Below are 20,542 nucleotides of genomic sequence, written 5' to 3'. Positions count from 1 at the left end.
AATCTTCGACATGCCCTGCCTTCCCTGATTGTTAACAAAACATTTTCCAGCAAACAGTTCCTATCGTTCTTGAAAAAAAAAAAAAACACAAACACGCCCTATCTTTCTCTCTCTTTCTGTGCCAGCATATTGTGTGCATTTTTAATCGATCGAATTGCACGATGTGAAACCACGCATTGAGCCAAAATGCTGCAACTGTTATCCAAAACACTTGTCATGGATGGACTTAAAATGAAGTGGTTCGCTTCTGTTATAAATAAGAAAAGGAGAAGAAACCAACTGGTCCACATTGAGTCTGCCCAAAGAAAGGGGATGCAGCATCTAGCTACAAATAAACAAACAGTGCAAAGATAATTCATAATTAATCGGATGATGAAAAGAAAGGTTTGACATTGCATTAGCATTACTGTTTAATTGGGAGTATATGCATGATTGCATTGTGCATATGAACTCAGCAAAGCAAAGCAGAGAGAGAGAGAGAGAGAGAGAGAGAGAGCAGGGAACCTGAGAGTTGGTAAAGGCAGAAGGCATGCTGCCCCTTGCCCTTGGGTGACCAATGACAGGCCAACATAGTGGTCTATCCGTTCGGCCACAAGCTCCATGCCAGCGACAACACACAACACACAGCACGCTTGCAATCTCTATCTCAGCCAAGGAGACCGTGGGCCAGCGCGGCGGATTTGGTGGGGTTGAGCAAGCCGATGGAGACATGTACAAGGAAGAAGAACCAACTGTTGGGACACGTCTGCCTGGGCCTGGAACCACCAGGGGCTGAAAGCTCAGGCTCAGGGAGACGCTTTGCAATGCTCCCCCATTCTGATCCTGACAGCTGCAACCTCACAAGTACCACCAAACTGCGCAATTTATAACTGAGAAACCACTATCAGAGCATACATCTTCTCCTTGTCCACTCGCGAGGCAATGATCTTCGAGTGGGAGCCCAATGCACATGGCAGGTGGGCGCATTTCTTTTCTTGTAAGTAACAAGAAAAGGAGTTCCTCTCATTTCTGTTCCCAGGTAAGATGCAGCAGTGGTCAGTTTGCCAACCCTTTGATTGTTGAAGCATCCAGCTTCAGGCTAGATTTTGCAGTGTCTGTATGCATACGTTGCTTTCAATCATGACCTATCTTGGCACGCTGACCTCCTCTCTGTGGTTTTGTCATTACCTGCACATGGTTGTGGCGTTATGTGCACGCGGCATGCTGTTCGAGCAAAATTCAACTGATCGAACAGCAACATACAACTTGCAACTGGAATCAGAGTTGCTATGGACTGTGGATATGCCTGCAAGTGGCACCTTTTTCTTCACGCTTGCCTCCGTAATGGGGAAAACAGAGCTTCCCTTCAACTCCCCACCTTGATTCATTCTGCCAGGTACTGCAAGAGATTGATAATAAAACAGTCAACAGAATGTGAAAGATTCTTCTGAAAGCGTATCAAAGCGCAAAAGAAAACTTACTGTTCTATCAGCTTGCTGAATAGCTGTATCCAAAGGTTGTCTCCCTTCATACAGCATGATTGATGTATACAGCTGGTATTGCACTCCTTTCTTCATTTAGATGTTAACCTATCAGCAAAATTGGTACAAAAAAAATGTTATCACAATGTGTTCAATTCTACCTATCCACATGTAATAAAACATTGCAATCAGGTAAACTGCTAAACTGTGTAAACAACAGCAGTTGAACAAATGTGATTTGGAATGAACACAATACTTACATGCTCCTTTCCAGCCTTCAGCAGTACGGATTTTATGTGCACTGCACCAGACATTCCGTATGTGAAGATAAGCTCATCTGACATGGCAAGATAAGCTACTTGATTCAGTTCCCACTGCCCAGCGCATTCCTACAACATGTAAAAAAGATGACCTCAAAAAATAGAGACTAGAGAGGGACATCAAATCAAAAGAGAGGAAACGTAACTGTTTATGGAACTCCCAGGAATGAAACCATATTAGAAAGGAATTATGAAATGCCTAGGGTCAAGTAAATGAAAGTACCAAACAAGGAAAACATAAAGAAGTGTTCAAACACCAGACTATTTGCCTGTTTGCAGTACAAACTGACTAGCTGAAAGGAATGAAATGGTAATACTAGGGACTTGAACAAATGGCCGGAACATCAATATGCAGCTTAATGAGTTTAACATATGATGCAAAGAACATTAACAGAAGAGAAAAAATGACCACATTGATGAGGTTACAAGATACTGGTAAAGAAATGCAGAATTAGTCACTGAAAGCTAATCGGAATTGACATGAACTAAACAAAACACCATATGATGAAGGAACCCAATTAGGCAGTGGTATGATCAGGTAGAAAAGAAAGATAGTGGGGTTACAAATGTCCCAAAGCTTCATGCTATAGGCCATAAATATTGTAGCATCCATTGAGAAAGAGTGACAGCTCCAAGGAGTAACAACACTGGAGAAATGCCCAGGGGTCTTCCGGCTAGCTCCACAAGTTGGTGGGCTAGCCGGCCTGGCTTCAAAGCCTCACCCTTTCTATTTATTTGATATTAGGTCCTTCCCTAATATTCGTGTTTTTTTTAGTAACAACACTGGAAGACACAATAAGACATGAGACTGAAACTCCCGATAGAATTTTTCCAAAGTCTGAAGTCTGATCAAGGTCAGTGCATGAATTTTAGGGATAACAAGTACTATACATGCTATAAAAAAAATGTAGTTTCGTTGATTCAAAAGGCACAGCAAACGTAAGTGATGAAAGGACAAGACACCACGGTAATGGGAACTACTGACCTTGCGTAATTTTAAAAATAATGCTGCTATTGTTTAAACAAAGACTAGTATCCATATTTAGAACCATCGTTCAAACATATGAAAACCCATAGTTGCAAACTACAATCTCCTCTCAAGAATATAGCAAGTTTTAGCTATGAATCTGCCCATCACCAAAAGTCGTTATATTTTGGGACGGAGGTAATAATTAACAACAGTATTTTCTTGGTTTTACAATGTTTGTCCATTATCTTAGGAAGTTGGCCTCAAAATTATTGCCCATCGAAACAATCAAGGTACAGTTGAGAAAAATTCATATATACCACAATTTTGCTTGGCACCAATAAATACTACAAGGAATTCCTAGTGAACATGCAGCCAATATGTTTTGACCGTTGCGCGTCGGTGGCTGTGGAGTTTGGTTAACACAAGAAAAAACCTGGGAAAGAAAGTCCGACCAGGAACTCTCATAGATTGATGGCGTACATCTGTAGCACACTCCATGTTCATGCTGCTGAGGTAAGCTACAAGTGCATACTTCCATGGAACGACAGAAAATCTCCATTATAATGGTGTGCAGAATCATAACTACAGAAGGGAGCTCCACTTTACCGTAGAAAAATTCACAGCTGATAGTTAGAATAGTGTTTTCAAGTAAAATGGAGTTGAACCACAACTAGCACACGAGGTAAATTGTCTAGTAATCATGTAATAGTGTAGAGAAATTACTAATCTCATATACAAAAAAGAGCTCCATTTTACAGTAAAGTTATAAAAAAAAATCCACAACCTTTTTCTAATATTGGTGCCTCAAGGGTTCACTAGACCCCTTACAGTCATATATGCACTACAAGCAGAAAAAAGAAACAACTAAAATCAGCTACAATCTAAGTGGTAGTTATCAGATCGAATGAGCTACAATTTAAGTGGTAATTATGAGATCGAATGAGCTACTATTGTACAAGTCAGAACAGGTAAAATTGCATTATTTCCTTATTACTCATGATATATGGTCATGTAATATCATCAATCTCCAAGAGAGAATTTTTGGATGCTGACCTTGTTGAGCTTATGATAGTAGAATGATCTGAATCTTTTCCCTTAGCAGACTTCTTGATCGACCTTTTACAGCTTTGTAGATTTTGCTGGTCTCTGATTTTCCTTAAAGTCACGACCTCATCAAGAGCTTTGTGCAATGCCTCTTTAGCAACACTATAGAGCTCAGAGGATGCCGAACCCTCTTTTGCACATTTGATTGCGTCACAATGGAGATCATTGTACATTGTGGTTGAAGGATCGTCACGACATCCTCTTAGATCAATGTAATCATCTACAGTGGCAATACTTTTTGCATGCTTTGTCCAGCGTTTCAAGATATAAGCCTTTGGCAGAGCACGCACACCTTCAATAATGAAAACACGAAGAGCATGCCGACACAAGATGCCGCAGCTCTCAAACAGGCAGCAACTACAACCCACTGTCTTTTTTTCTGGATTGAAAGAAACAGTATGTGCCTCCTCATCCCCTTCACTTACTGTGACACGATACTTGTGTAGCATGTCATCCTCAAGTCTATCTGCATGGTACCCAAAGGACTCGGCAAACTGATCCTGAAATTTTTCAAATATTGACCTGGTGAATATTGAACTTGCTTGCTTTTCAAGAGGTGATGCAGTCCTAACTGTTGCCATTTGAAATGTTGTCAGATAATCTGCCTGAGTTTCCTTTTCATAAAAATTACAAACAGCTTGTCCAAGTTGCTGAACGGCCACCCATAACTGGGTCTTGGATGAGAAGTGCTTCTCGATAACATTTTCAAGATTCTGACAGCTTTGTGGCAGTAGATTTCTGGCACAGAATACCTTCCTTGTGTATGCAGGGGCCCATTGTCTGCGAATTTCATATAGAGACTGTAATAGTTCATTATTTCTGAAGCCATATTTTCTGATGACAGAATCCCAACATGATTCAAATGATTCTTCTAATCTGCAGCAATCAATGCACTTTCTCAGATCAGTAATGAAATGGTCTAGTTCTGGTTCTGGATACAAACTCCCTAGCTCTTCCCTGACAGTGCCCAAAATATGCTTCTCACAGAACGTACAATGAGTATCAGGTAGTATTTTGGTAGCTGCGGCAGCCATTTCTTGGTTAAACTCTAATACCAACGAGACAGGAGGGCCCACAGGCATTGCTTCAAGCCATTTTTCAAATAACCATGCAAACGATGCTTCAGAATCATCAACAATTAGTGCACAGCCAAAGACAACAGGCTGCAAATGATGATTGACGCCTGAAAATATGGCAATAGGTATATACTCTTTGCTGTTTCTGCACAGTGTACCAAGCCTAACAACATCACCAAAATGGTAGTAAGCCATCCTAGCTTTAGCATCAGCCCAGAAAATATTGGCTGTGTGTCCATTACTGTTAAGCTGCACAGCATAGAAAAAAGCAGGATCCTCGCTTTGTGTGTTCTTGAGATATCTGAGTAAGCTTTGAGCATCCTCTGGCCCTAAATCATTATACTGGAACTCTCTAGGATGCTGGAAATCTAGACCGTTCAATAGGAGATTGCGTGTGTCAGAGAAGTTCTTTGCAATAACAAGTACCTCACCCTGTGAGCGAATACAGCGAACTCTACTTGTTGGTGCCGGGTTCAGCTCATGAGTATGCTCTAAGATGAGTTTAGAGACCGTCCAGGCATCTCTGTCTTTCCGAATTATCTCAAATAATGCATCACAGCCATCCCTGGAGGGATCCAAGGCCTGCACTCTCTTGGGATCCCCTCCATTGGTCTCTCTTCCTGAATGGTATCGGTGCCTTGAGCACACAAGCTTCAGCATCTTGAGTGACTCATCTTGCGACTTGCGGGACTGACGCACACGAGCTTCAAACCCGACACGGGTCGCGTATGAGTAGTAGAATGTCTTGGCGGCCTCAAGTGATTCAAACTCCATACCAATGTAAGGGTCGACCACCGTATCACCCTCCATGGCAATGTAGTGCACTCTGCTGGGCATCCCAACCTCATGGTTATGCTCCTTGACAAGCTTGGTGACAATCCACTTGCTATCGCCTCTGCGTAGCACCTCGAGCATGGCGTTGCATCCCTCCCGGATGGAAGCAGGCCGCTTCCTCGTCTTCTTCCCCGCGACGACATGCTTCTCCTTGCTGAACCCTTCCTTGGAGCAGACAAACCTCAGCATGATGATGGACTCGTTGCACTTGGACCGCCGCGACCGAGCAATGCGGACGGAGAACCCCACGCGCCCCGCGTAGGCAATGTAGAAGGTCTTGGCGGCCTCGCCGGACTCGAACTCCATCCCAACCCGGGGCTCAAGGCAGGGGTCGGAGTCGACCGGGAACAGGTCCTTGCGGACCGACTGCGACTGCGATTGCGCCTGCTCCTGCGGCGGCGGCGACGGCTGGTCGACGATCTGGACGCCGCCGTGCAGCGGCATCTGGTCGACGGCATGGACGCCCAGCGAGGCCCAGAAGTTGATGCTGTCGTCCTCCTCCTCCTCCTCGAGGTCCACCACCTGCGGCTCCATCATCCCGTCGTGCTCGTGCCCCGCCTCCTGCCCGTCGATCTCCATCCTGGAGCATGCAGATTCAACTGAACCCCCAATTTTTTTCCAAAAAAAAAAATGCCATTAGTAAGTGCTTCACCAAAGCACGCAACAAACGAAGCAAATGGGGATGAACTGGGAGGTCTAATTGGAGCGAAATGGATCGATTCGAGTTCAAATGAGTCCCAATCTACCCAATCCAGAACACGAAGTGGCGCGCAGAGGAGGGAGGGAGACGAGAAGAACGGATACCTTCAGTTCGATTCGAGCCGAGATGCTCGCCGTCGCCGGCCGGGCGCGCGAGGAGGCCTGAGAAGGCGAGGGCGGAGGTGGTCGGGGGGAAAGGAGAGGAGTCCGCCCACGCCGTGGCTGCGGGGCCCTGCTCGCCGGCCGCCGCGTGGCGAGGCGGCGGAGGCAGCGGCAGAGAAGGCTGGGGGATAGCGGAAGGAAGAAGGTAGCTGGCGTTGTGACTTGTGAGGGAGACGACTGGTCAGTGTGGCTCAGTGCTACTATTTCCAGTGGTTTCGGGGTTGTTTTTGCAAAAAAAAAAAAAAAAAAAAAAAAAAAAAAAAAAAAAAAAAAAAACCAGAAAGGAAAAGTCCTATACTTACTAAAATTTTATCTTACTGAAACTTTTACTAACACTACATATCATATCATGTTATGAGTACATTTAGATTTTATATATCTTTCATCTACTTAGATTATGGTTGAGATCATTGTTTATAAGAGTTTTGTAAAAAGAAATTTAGTGCGTGTAGCAGTGCTCAAACGGAAAATATGAAAAAAAGAACGTGCAATTTCGCTTTAGAAGAAGAGGAGAATTGATCTCGTTTATTGAAGGAACCGGATTAAAAGAACTTATAACGGTATAAGGTATTTTAAAGGAAACCGGTGAAAACCTGACATTGTTACCGTGAACACCGAGCTTAAGACCATCAGTTTATCGAGGGAAACTCATAAGACGAAGCCACGCCGACGTAAACGGTAACAAAGCCCGATCCAAAAAGAAAAGGAAAATTGGATGTCCGAAGTCTGAACTCTGAAAGTCTGAAGTCTGCCGAATTCCACTGCATGTCCGTTTCGTTTATTTCAGGCTACTTTCAGCGACACAACTATATTACTATTGCTGCATCACCACCATACAAGCTGATCAAGAAAAATAGTACGGAGTATTAATCAATATGGGAAACCTGGCAATGGAAAATTTTCAAGCAATCTGGAATTCTGCATGCAAAAGTTGGCACCATCAAAGTTCCCCAAATAGACAGACAAGCACAAGACCTGAATGCTACAGAATTCAGAAGATTCAGTTACTTTCATAACTCATTAGAATTCAGAATCATGCGTATTTCAACCTTCAGCAGTGATGCAAATTGCAGGAGTTAAGTGTTACAAAAGCATCATGAGACATTTTTGATCTCATCAAAGACTCATCAAAGAGCAACAATGGCAGGATTCAAGTGACTTGTAACAGCCATGTTATGGTGAATTTGTGACACATAATCAGCCTATTTAGTGGCTTAAATCACCCTTAATTCCTAGGAGTATCCTAGGCTTGTGCATATGTAAATCCCCACTATAAAAGGGGACATTTTGAGATCAATAAGACTTGGAGGATTCACTGTTTTTCACTGTTCATCTTTGTTCTCTAATACGTTATCAGCAGCTCTACCAAGAGAGAAGAGTGAAAAGACTCACCGGCACGTGCGTGGTAAGAATGGCTCGTCATGTTCCCCTCACTGCCGACTCCTCCCTTCCCCGCAATCTCCGTGCACGCCACCTTCGTCGTCTCTTGCAGCAGCTCGAGACGATCCTTCGGGCTCCCGTGCGTCGTACTCGACGTGGCAGGGGCCGTCGTGCTGGCAATGCCGGCCGTGGCCCCCCGTCTCCTCCTCCTGGCTTCGCCGGACGTGGAGGAAGACGCCGCAGCAACGGCGCGGCTGCCCAAAGGAACACCGGAGCCGGTAGCACCGACTCCAGTACCATCGCCACTCGCCGAGGGTCTCCGGCGACGCCGGGCATGTGCACAGCGCCGGACAGAATCCTGGTGGAGGCACCACACCATTGTGCGTCCCATGGGTGGACCGCACGGGTGCGACCGCAGCTGGACATGCCAGACGTGGTCACGGCCTTCTGCCCTCATCATGGCTGGACCCATCATCTCCGTCGCGTCATCTATCCGCCATCATCACCAGACTGCACACCGGAGACACCGGTGCACACACCGACACCGGCCAACCCGCCGGAATTCCTCCTCAAAGGAACCCTTGCTGCACGCCGCGGAGCCCCGCCGTTCTATATGGCAGCAGGGGGCTCTGGCGAGAGCTCCGCCCCTCCGCCGGCCCCATCGTTCCCCAAACCCCGCCGCATCATCAAGACCAGGCATGTCCCGGCCAAGACGAGCGGCGGCGGCGAGCCTAGCCGTCCCCCACCCTCGGGTGAGGGGGAGGCCTGAAGCACGAGGAATGAAGGGTCCTGGAGGAGGGGGCGAGGCGGCAAGGTGGCGGCGGTGGCGCCGTCGGCGGCGTCCACGGCGTTGGTGGCGTCTTCAGCGGCGGTGGCGGCAGCCCGACGGCGACGACGTCGGTGGCAGGCTGCGGCGGCCGGCTCCATCCGCGCCGGCGCCTGATGGTGGCGACCTCGGCGGTGGCGGCCGCGCCCAGTCGCGTCGGCGCCCAACGGCGGTGGCTACGCCCCGCATCAGCGGCGGCAGGGGCGGCCTCCGCTGTGAGCGCGACAGCGAACCGCCGGTGGCGGTGCGCCAGCCCCTCCCGAGCCAGGCGGCGGCGGCGGCTTGAGGGGGAGGTAGGGTTAGGGTTTGCCTAACCGAACCCCCCTCCCCTCCCTTAAGCCGGCCGGGCCAGGCCGGCCCATTGGCCACCCACTGATGGGCCGCCACCCCCCGTGCCTCACCCCTCCCCACCTCCGTGGACCGCAAGGGGTAGCGGGCCGAAACCTTTATTTCAGCCCATTACCCAATTATCTTTATATTTTCTGCTTTTAAATATAGTACTTGACCCTTTTTGGTCATTTAAATTTCAGCAAATAATTAGAGTTTTACATTTGCCATCAGCACTTTGTAATTCTCTGATATTGTTAATATATGGGTGTGTTTAAGCATTTCCATGTCTTTTATTATACAATTACTTTGCAAATTTATTCCCCTCGCCCTATTTTATTTTTATTTTTCCAACTATGCCATAATTTCTCAAAATTTTGGCTATCACAATGTAGGTGAGATGGCAACCAAAGAGTTTGAGATACTCGCTCTCGATGGTTCCAATTTCCCTATTTGGGCGATGGATCTCAAAGTGAGTCTGTCAACCAATGGACTATACAGATGTATAGACGATACAGCAGATGGAACCGTCCCTCCCTCTAACATGTCAAAATTCTCAGCCTTAAGAATAATAAGGAATCATATCCACCCGGATTTGAAAATGGAATACATGTTAGAGGAGGACCCACGAGTTTTATGGACATCTCTAAAAAATCGTTATGAACAGCATATGGCGATTATCCTCCCTGAGGCATCGCACGAGTGGAATCACTTGCGTCTACAGGATTTTAAAACTATAGACGAATACAACCATGCTGTTCATAAGATATGCTCTAAACTCCGGTTTTGTAAGAATGAACCTTCTGAAGCGGAGAAAATTGAGAAGACTCTGTCTACAATGCTCCCATCAGAACGGATCATCACTCAACAATACCGTGAGAAGAATTTCACAGTCTATTCTTCACTCATTCAGACATTGAAACAGGTATAAAAGAACCATGAGCTTACTGTATGGAACTCGAACCAGCGCCCGTTGGGCACTGCACCATTGCCTGAAGTAAATGCGAATGAGAAGAAAAATGTTCCCAACGGGAATACCCAGACTGGAAGTTCATTTGGCAAGGGCAAACGCAAGATAGCCAAAAAGCAACGTGGGAACGGCAAAAAGGGGAAAGGCAATTCTAAGCCCAATAATGATAGCGGCAACAAAACCGCCTGCTACAGGTGTGGTTGCTACAATCATATTGCTAAGAAATGCAGAACCCCTAAACATCTTGTTGATCTGTACATGAAGTCTATGGGTCATACACAAACCAACCAAAAGCATGAAGCACACTTCGCCTCTCAAGTGCTGGAGACTGGAGCTATGGACCCCATTCCTGACGAAGAGGAACCGAGCAAAACCAAGACTCCGACAAATGAAGAGGAAGGCTCTTTGGACATCGATGACATGCTCGTGGAATATGCTTCCAACGACATTTATGGAGACCTTAATTAGGCGCCATATAAATTTCTATGTTTAATTTTGCATGAGTAACCATTGTAATAAAAGACATGATGTTGCTACCCCATTTATACACGTAATAATCACATATATTTATGTGTGTTTTCTATATTTTGCTTTTATTCTTATGAATTTAAGTTTCGCATTATATAGATTATTACGGGAATCAATCCGATGGAAGAAGAGATGTGCCTAGTGGACAGTTGTACCACTAACACTATACTTAGGGAAGTCAAAATTTTCCAAACTCTCACTAAGAGGGAAGGACAAGTTTTGACCATCGCGGGACGCGATGCTATGATTGTCGGTTCCGGAAGGGCCACTATCATACTTCCAATGGGTACACAAATAAATATCGAGGAGGCATTATTGTATCCTGATTCAACACATACCCTACTAAGTTATAGAGATATCCAGAATAATGGAATTCATGTGGAAACATATGAAGAAAACAATGAGGAGTTTCTCCTCTTGACCAAAGATACTGGATATGGCAAACAAACAATTGAAAAGGTGCCTTCTCTCCCGTCTGGATTGTACTACACATACATCAAACCTGTACCACATGTTGCATATAAAGTGATTTTTCACAATGTGGATGCATTTAAAACTTGGCATGATCGCCTTGGCCATCCCGGCATCGGAATGATGAGAAAAATCATGAGCAATTCACATGGACATGGTATGAGCGACAGAAAATTCCCAAAATCATCAGATTTTGTGTGCACCTCATGTGCAACGGGGAAATTAATTTTGAGACCCTCATATCTCAAAATAAAGGCTGAGCCACTAAAGTTTCTTGAACGCATTCAAGGAGACATTTGTGACCCTATTCAACCATTGTCTGGACCATTCAGGTATTTCATGGTTCTAATAGACGCATCCACAAGATGGTCCCATGTGTGTCTCTTATCGACACGGAACCATGCCTTTGCAAAATTGATTGCACAAGTCATCGGACTTAGAGCAAATCAACCTGAACACCAGATAAAATCAATCAGATTAGACAACGCTGCAGAATTTTCTTCCAAAGCTTTCAATGATTATTGTATGGCTTTAGGAATTGAAGTCCAACATTCCGTACCGTATGTTCACACTCAGAATGGTTTAGCCGAATCTCTTATCAAGAGAATAAAACTCATTGCCAGACCATTATTGCAAAATTGTAACTTACCAACCTCATGTTGGGGTCACGCAGTGTTACACGCTGGTGACTTAATACAATTGCGCCCAATTGCATACCATACAACTTCCCCGTTGCAATTGGTTCGTGGTGATCCTCCTAATATTTCCCATCTGCGGAAATTCGGTTGCACTGTATACGTACCGATCTCACCACCAAAGCATACATCTATGGGCCCTCACAGGAAAATGGGGATCTACGTGGGATATTTATCCCCGTCGATTATTAAATACCTGGAGCCCCTTACAGGGGATTTACTCACAGCCCAGTACGCTGATTGTATCCTCAATGAAGAACATTTTCCGGCATTAGGGGGAGAATTCAAGTATCACACTGAATGCCCAGAAATAAATTGGGATGCCTTAGACACCCTAAAGGAGGATCCTCGTACCACAGAATCTGAACTTCAGGTTAAAAGGATCATTGATTTGCAGGTAGCTGCAAACAATTTGCCAGACTCATTTACTTGAGTAAAAGTGTCACAAAATCATACATTCCCGCAAGGAATGTGCCGGAAAGAATAGAGGTACCAAATAAAACTATTCAACTCCCTTCCTCAAAAGAGAGTGGGAGAAGTACGACAAATCCTCGAAAGCGCACGAGGAAACAGAGGAAAGAATCCTCTGACACAGTAAATGAAACTCAACCTCAAGTTGAGAGACACCAAGTGGATTCATCAGATCCACTTCCCACATCAACAGTGCACTCAATTTCTGATGATGGGACATTGGAACGCCCCGACGCGGTCATATTGGGAAATACTGAGCCGTCAACTGGGGTGCATGAAATTTCCGTAAACTATGTTGAATCTGGAGAATCATTCAACCGTAAGACTACAATTGTCGACATATACTTTACATCATCAGTTGCAGATACCATCCAAAATGATCCAGATCCAAAATCCATGGTAGAGTGCAAGAAGCGCTCGGACTGGAACAAATGGAAGGAAGAAATTGAAGCAGAGTTAGCCTCCCTCAATAAAAGAGAGGTATTCTCACAAGTAATACCTACACCTCCAAAAACCTTCCCCGTGGATTTCAAATGGGTTTTCATCCGGAAACGGAATGAGAACAATGAGGTGGTGAGATATAAGGCGAGGCTTGTAGCACAAGGGTTCACGCAGAGACCTGGCATTGATTTCAATGAAACATATTCTCCGGTCATGAGTGGAATTTCGTTCCGATATTTGATTTCACTAGCAATTCAAAAGCGTCTATCTATGCAATTGATGGATGTCGTGACAGCATATTTATATGGATCACTAGATTCGGACATATATATGAAGGTCCCCAATGGGATCTCTATACCGAATGGGAGCGCAAATCGCAAGATGTATTGTGTAAAGCTCAAAAGATCACTCTATGGTCTCAAACAGTCGGGCAGAATGTGGTATAACCGACTGAGTGAGTACCTTCTGCAGAAAGGTTACTCCAACAATGATGATTGCCCCTGCATATTCATCAAAAGATCCTCCACAGGATTTTGCATCATATCAGTGTATGTAGATGATTTGAATATCATTGGCAACACACAAGATATTGATGAAGCCCGCCGCCACCTTAAGGCGGAATTTGAGATGAAGGATTTGGGTAAAACCAGATTTTGCTTAGGTTTGCAAATCGAGCACCTTCACTCAGGCATTTTAGTGCACCAATCTGCCTATGTCCAGAAATTATTGGAGAAATTCAATATGGACAAAGCACATCCAAACAAAACCCCCATGGTTGTTCGATCACTCGATAAAGAAAAATACATTTTCCGACCACGGGAGGAAGGAGAGGGGATATTAGGACCAAAATATCCCTATCTCAGTCTCATTGGAGCACTTATGTATCCTGCAAATAGTACTAGACCAGACATTGCGTTTGCAGTCAATCTATTAGCAAGACATAGTGCTGCTCCAACTAAGCGTCATTGGACCGGCGGAAAACAAATCCTCAGGTACCTAAATGGCACTAAGTATCTTGGCTTATTCTTTCAGAAAACTGCTGATCCTAGCTTGGTTGAGTACACTGATGCTGGCTATATGTCTGATCCCCACAACGCCAGATCACAAATAGGCTTTGTATTCCTCCATGGAGGAACGGCCATATCGTGGAAGTCATCTAAACAAACATTAGTGGCTACCTCCACAAATCATTCAGAAATCATCGCACTGTTTGAAGCATCACGTGAATGTGTGTGGCTCCGCAGGATGATAAACCACATTGAGCAATCTTGTGGCATCGGTTTATCAGAATCACTTACTATTATCTATGAAGACAATGCTGCTTGTATTACACAGATGCAAACAGGCTACATCAAAAGCAATATCACCAAACAAATTGCTCCTAAGTTGTTTTATCCCCATGAGCTTCAGCAAAGTGGAGAAATAAACATCTTATAGATAAAGTCTTGCGATAATCTGGCGGATCTCTTCACTAAATCCCTACCTACTTCCTCGTTCGAGAGATGTGTTAAGGGAATTGGTATGAGACTACTCCGAGACTTGCAAGCTTCAGGGGGAGACTCTCTGAATGATGTACCTTGTTGAAACACATCACATTGTACTCTTTTTCCTTTTGTGAGTTTTTACCATCCGGTTTTTCTCATACAAAGTTTTTAATGAGACAATGTTAGATACAAGCTTATGCCTTATCTCATGTTTTCCCCACAGGAGTTTTTCTAGAGATAAAACAAGGCATGGATTACTCCTTAAACCTTACAGGTTTCTGATAGAGTAATCACCAATCACATTATTCCTATTTTTTTTCCCACAGGGTTTTTCGAAGGAATTAAACAAGTTGATCTCAAGATGGACTCGATCAAAAGGGGGAGTGTTACAAAAGCATCATGAGACATTTTTGATCTCATCAAAGGCTCATCAAAGAGCAACAATGGCAGGATTCAAGTGACTTGTAACAGCCATATTATGGTGAATTTGTGACACATAATCAGCCATATTTAGTGGCTTAAATCACCCTTAATTCCTAGGAGTATCCTAGGCTTGTGCATATGTAAATCCCCACTATAAAAGGGGACATTTTGAGATCAATAAGACTTGGAGGATTCACTGTTTTTCACTGTTCATCTTTGTTCTCTAATATTAAGCGCATTCTTGTCTTGTCATTAATACATAGTTCCATAGGAGACAAGAATATTGACTGTGTCACTGTAACCAACATTTTGTCAGAGTACGTACAGCCATGGAGATTCGACCATTGTGCACAGTGACAATTTCAGGATTTTTCAGCCATTCTACAGCTGACAGTAAACATAAAGTTGTACAGCATCGGCTAAACTGAAAATTCCACTCTGTCTCTACAAAATTCATGCAAAAAACGAGTTCTGAACTTGTTCTAGTTCCTGCTGCAAACAACAGGAATATGGCTGTCCAGTTCTGTCAAATAGGTGAACTCACAGAGTTAGGAGTTAGCATGTAGGATGTAGCATTTGGAAACCGGCGCCGTCAAAATTCCCAAATACTAACCTTCAAAAAAAATTCCCAAATACTACTCTTAGAAGGACAGGGACAACCCCTGAATGTTTTAGGGCTTCAGAAAATAGCATTGGAGTAGTTTTATGTTTTCAAGAACTCTCCTGTGTACTTTACTTTTGGATCTAACAATTGGTTTATGGTCACCTCAGCTAAGTATAGACAGAACTACTAACTAACTAGATAGTAGATAGCATGTAGCATCAGCAAACTGGAACCCATCAAAATTCTCAAATAGATAGGCAGGGGCAAGCCTGAATGCCTCAGGAGATTCAGACATTCAGTTACTGTGATCATTCATCAGAATTCAGACACATCATGCATATTTCTACCAAGTTTAGCATGAACACTAATATACTTCAGGAATAAGCACATTTTTGGCGTCAATCCATACTAGGCATGAATACTAATTGTCACCAAAACCAATATTTTCCTTAGAAGGCCCTGTTTTACCGGTTTCAAAACACCCATTGAACACACTGAAAATTTTAGAGTTTTCAGCCATTCTACAGCTGATAGCAAACATAAAACTGCATTGCAGCATCGGCTGAACTGAAAATTCCACCCTATACCAACTCACTAATCTTCTGTCGAGTTCCCTGAGCCTGTCAGAACTTCAGCACAAAAGGATTCACTCAATCGTGGCATTGTCTTCATCTGTGGCCTCTGCTGACGGCAATGCATTCGGATTCGGGAATATCAACTGATCATACGCTGCAGCCATAGCAAACAAATCACGCAGTTAGAAAAAGTAATACACAAGAATTACAGCTCTTGCAAGTAAAAACAGTGCCAGTAATTCACATGTTAAAATGCTACTCGGATGCTGAATTTCACACTGAAAATTCTACAACATTCAGATGAATCCTACAGCATTCAGTTAAACCCAAGGTGCACACAATTGTCTGATGATGCCTGAAATGAATATTCATCAGATAAGTGCAGATATATTTCACTTGTATAGTTCTGTCGTTCTAAAGTATTTTCTTCAGACAAGTCCTAACAGACAAAAAAAATATGAGCTGAACAAGCTAAAACGGCCCAGAAAAACAGAAGCACTGCCCACTTCATGCCATGCATTCCTTTCAGAGCAAAATTAAGAAATGTAAGTATTGTTCAGAAAATCCAGCAACATGCATATTGGATGTCTAATTTCACACTAAACTACAGATGTGATCATTGTGAAACAAGTTGAATAGACAATGCAGGCTTGAACTTGTTTCAATCCATCCACTTTAGGTCTGAGTCACAACAATAGTAATAGCCCAGATGCACACCATGTTTACATACCAATCAAGCATTCAGCTACAGTATTCAGACCATTGTGTGAAAAAGTCTAAAACATTCAGATAAACCCTACAACATTCAGATAAGCCCAAAGTGCATAGAATTGTCTGGTGGTGCCCAAGATTAAAATTCGACAGATGTATTTCAGTTCTGCAGTTGTGCTGTTCTACAGTATATTCTTCAGACAAATCCTAACTCTACAAGCAAACACATCATGACTGTATTTTCAGCAAATTCCACAACAGGCACAAGCGGAAGGGAATATGACTTTCGCAACTACTGAAAACTGGAAAATCTACAGTGCTGAACTGACATAACAAAATCAGAAAAACAGAGACACTGCCCACTCCATGCCATCCGTTACTAGCTTTCACAGCAAAATTCAGAACCACATAAACATTGTTCAGAAAATTCAGCAACATTCATATTGAACATAGGCTGCTTACATTCGGTGTTGGGCCTGACAAGGACGATCTGCAGGGTCTCCCGGCGGCGAGGAAGGTCGATGAGCAGAGGGGTGAACTGCCCATGGCGGCCGGCGCTGACGCACATCGTGAAGTCGTCGTAGCCCACACGCTTCGCGATCTTCTCTCTCAGGAGCCTCACCGACCTCCCTCTGATCTCAACCGTAGCCCAGTTTTCTCCCTCGCTGATGTTGTCGAGGTCGGCTTCGTCCACGAACTGGATCTCCCGCGGCGGCGGGGGGAAGCACGCCCTGACGAAGAACCCGGGCTGCACAAAATCAACAATGGTAGCAGAAGGAAATTCGATCAATCCACAAATTGTACTGCACGGTTAGTTCTTGCAAGAAATCAAGATTAATCTCCGACGAAATCAGCATCAAGACACAAAACAAAAAATTGGAATCGCAAGAAGAGAGGGGAAAAGGATCGGAGAAGCTCACCTGAGTGGCGATCGGGAGCTCCGGCATGTCTCCACTCGGGGGGACGCGCACCACCTCCCACAGCAACGTATCTTCGTCCTCGAAGTTGGCGTCGACTGAGATGCTGCGGCGGCAAGCCAGGATGCTCTTGTTGCAGCGCAGGTAGCGCCCGGACCTGTCGCGCAGAAGGACGACGCCGCGGGCATCGCGATCCTCTTGTACGTCTTGGTCGCCGCACCTGGTTGCCAGCCACATGATGGCGTCGACCTCCGGCTCCTCCTCATCGCGGTCGCGCTGCGTGGCCTCGACCAAGCCGAAGGGGAGTCGGCAGCAGCAGCAGCCGCCGCAGCAACCCTCGCGGGCGTGTGGTTGGCGGACGTCAGAGTTGGCGGCGGCGTCGCGGGCGGCGGCGTTGCGGGCGGCCTCGAAGGGGGCCGCGTCGGTGGCGCCGAGGTACCGGCCGTAGGCGCTGCGGAGGAGCAGGTACCGCACGGGGGCCTCCTCCTGGACCTCCTCGTCCTCCCCCTCGACGAGGAACTCCTCCACGGCCCACACCGCGTTGTGCTGCGAGGCGCCGACGCGGAGGCTGCCGTGGTAGACGGACCTCCCGTCCTCGTCGGCGTGGAGGTACGAGCCGTACACATGGCTCCGCAGCCGCGCGAACGCCACATCGTCGAAAACCTCCATCCCCACCCGATACCCGCGCGACGTCCCACGTCTCCACGCCATGGCGAGCGCCGCGAGCGATCGATGCACGCGCGGTGGCGAGGCGAGAGCGCGGCGTGGCGCGCGCGCGGCGGCGAGTGGCTACTCCTCTCGGCTTCTCGCTTCTCGGTGGCGTGGGGAGGAAGACGAGAGAGGCAAGTAGCCGTGGAAGAGTTTGTTAGCGACGGTTGCGTTTAGACGCCGAGGGAGGCGGTGGCATTTGAAGGCATCGCGAGAAGACGCAGGTTGCTCTCTGACAGGTGGGTCCCACGGTCAGCTGTGGTCAACCGTAGTCAATGACGGGTGGGGCCCGAGAACTGGGAGTGCAGAATTTGCTCGGAGGAGGCGCAGATTCAAACGAGTGGACTCTGCAAGATTCATACAAACGAGTTCTGAACTTGTTCTCATCTCTGCACAAACAAAACGAATCTGCCCAGTCCTTTCCTGTGAGTGAGTTTACTGTCAAATTTTACATACAGAAAACAGAGTTCTGGAAAAAAAAATTGTTAGGACGATCCCATAGCCACCATGGATGTTTTGATCGGTCCAGTGATTCAGAACTCAGAAGATTCAGTTACTGTCATCGCTCATTAGAATTCAGAATCATGCACGTTTCTAACAGTAGTACTATAGTATATTTCAGTAACATGCATATTCGAACTGGGCTGTTTAGTATTAAGTACTACTAGTTCTGCTTGTCTACTATATTCAGATCATTATCTTAAAAAAAGTACACAACATTCAGATAAATCCTATTGCTACGATACACAGAATTAGCACGTACGATTTTCTGGTGATGCCTAACATGAAAATTTTGTCAGATAAGTTTTCAGTTCCTAACTCAACAAGCAGAAACAAGATTTCACAGAGAACAGCCTTTGTCGTCTCTGATCGAAGGGATACTCCCAGAAATCGGGGTCATCCAGGAAGTAAATAGACGCCCACGTTGAACTCGACGGCCGGAACGCCGGATAGTCATCCGCATTGTACGATCTGGAGCAACGAACAGCATCCGCCCACCAGCGATTCCAGCTCGTCGTCGTTGTCGATGGTCCCACCACCACCACCATCCCGAACACCCTGAACGCGGAGGACACCAGGATGCATGAGTGCATCAGGAAGCTAGGAATGGTTGATGGCGTCGAAGAGTCAAGAGAGGCTCGCGGCCACCACGGCCATACCCATATCGGCGATGTGAAGTTGGAGTAGCTCGATCGCCGTTGTGGAGGCTGAGGAGTGCAGGGTGTGGCCGAACCGAAGGCGACGAAGACCCAGCCACCGTCGTAATCGCCCAAGAAACGCGCGGCGCGGGCGTGCGTCGTCCTGGAGCCGTGGGTGGCGCAGCCCGCAGCGGGCGAGGGTGCGAAGGGGTCCGCCGGTGGCGCGCGAGACGAGGATCGACGGCGCAGAATCCTCAGCCCATGCGGCGCCGCTGGACGAGGCTATCGTGGGCGACCGTGACCCTGAGCGAGCACGGACGACCACGTCCGGTCCACGGCGTAGCCCTCGCCGACGACGTCGACTTTGACGTGGTCCCTCCACGCCCTCTCGCCCCCGCCCGCTCCTCGGGCGCCGCGCCGGCGTCGAGGTGGAGCAGAGCATGTAGCGGTTCCGCGGGTGGTACAGCAGCCTCGGCACCCTCCCGCCCCTGCCCGTGGTGTCGGCGCCCGTGGTGGCCTTGGACAACGCGCGGCGCGCCGCCGAAGCCGCCGCCCCAGGTGCCGCAAATCGGGAGCAGCCGCGGCGGCGAGGTTGGTGAGCTGGAGGCGCGGGAACGGCTCAACGGCACGATGCTCCCAACGCCTCGATTTGAGGCGCTGGAGGTCGACGTGGGTGGCGATGATGCAAGCCGTGGGAGCGCCCGGCGTCGTTGTAGAGCTCAGGGAGCGAGACCGAGCCTGACGTGGTGGATGACGAACGCGGGGGGGGGGGGGGGGGGGGGGGGTGCGCTCGGAGGCGAGGTTGAGGTTGAGGGAGAAGCCCGGGGAAGCCGAGGGGTGGGGGCGGTGGCGAGCTCGGAGTAGGGCCACGCCGCCGTGAGAACCGCCGAGTTGGCGTTGGCGAGGAGAGCACCCTCGCGAGCTCGTGGTGGTGGTGGATGCAGCAGGTTGATCGAGTGGGCGGAGCAGCCGTCGCCGACCCGAACCCTTCCACGCCCTCTTCCGGCGGTTGCGAGTCTACATCCTGGCGGCTTGGCGAAGGGAGGAGGAGGAGGCTGCTTTGCGTCGGGGTTGACTCCTCCGTAGCCACTCCCACATTAGCGGTGGTCGTCGGGCATAGCGGCGAAGGGGTCGAGCACGTGCAGTGACAGCTACTGGCCGGCCTCCTCCACTCGATTTGAATGCGGTACACGGAAGGGGCGGTGTGGTGGCGGCGCAGGGACGAGTAGTGATGGGATTTGGGAATT

The 20,542-nt window shown here is 46.9% G+C and overlaps 2 protein-coding genes and 1 long non-coding RNA gene across 3 annotated transcripts; all 3 read right to left on the bottom strand.

Moving 5' to 3' along the window:
- Positions 1–331: 331 nt before the first annotated feature.
- LOC127782134 (protein FAR1-RELATED SEQUENCE 5-like) lies at positions 332–6,802 on the bottom strand. The gene is made up of 5 exons (XM_052309206.1): positions 6,569–6,802; positions 3,804–6,363; positions 1,721–1,849; positions 1,461–1,568; positions 332–1,378 (listed from the first exon to the last, which is right to left on the bottom strand). The coding sequence occupies exons 2-3, from the start codon at positions 6,341–6,343 to the stop codon at positions 1,825–1,827; spliced, it is 2,565 nt and encodes an 854-aa protein (XP_052165166.1). The 5' UTR covers positions 6,344–6,363; positions 6,569–6,802; the 3' UTR covers positions 332–1,378; positions 1,461–1,568; positions 1,721–1,824.
- An 8,880-nt stretch (positions 6,803–15,682) lies between these two features.
- LOC127782137 (uncharacterized) lies at positions 15,683–18,192 on the bottom strand. Its single transcript, XM_052309209.1, has 3 exons — positions 17,452–18,192; positions 16,994–17,279; positions 15,683–15,974 (listed from the first exon to the last, which is right to left on the bottom strand). Exons 1-3 carry the CDS (start codon positions 18,157–18,159, stop codon positions 15,892–15,894), a joined length of 1,077 nt encoding a protein of 358 aa, XP_052165169.1. The 5' UTR covers positions 18,160–18,192; the 3' UTR covers positions 15,683–15,891.
- Positions 18,193–18,851: 659 nt separating this feature from the next.
- Positions 18,852–20,542, bottom strand: LOC127782140 (uncharacterized). The gene is made up of 2 exons (XR_008019113.1): positions 19,317–20,542; positions 18,852–19,215 (listed from the first exon to the last, which is right to left on the bottom strand). It is a non-coding gene; the product is annotated as an uncharacterized LOC127782140 (long non-coding RNA).

This window comes from Oryza glaberrima, chromosome 8 (genome assembly GCF_000147395.1).
Source record: "Oryza glaberrima chromosome 8, OglaRS2, whole genome shotgun sequence".
NCBI classification, from domain to species: Eukaryota; Viridiplantae; Streptophyta; class Magnoliopsida; order Poales; family Poaceae; genus Oryza; species Oryza glaberrima.
This window is presented reverse-complemented; position numbering and strand designations above follow the sequence as displayed.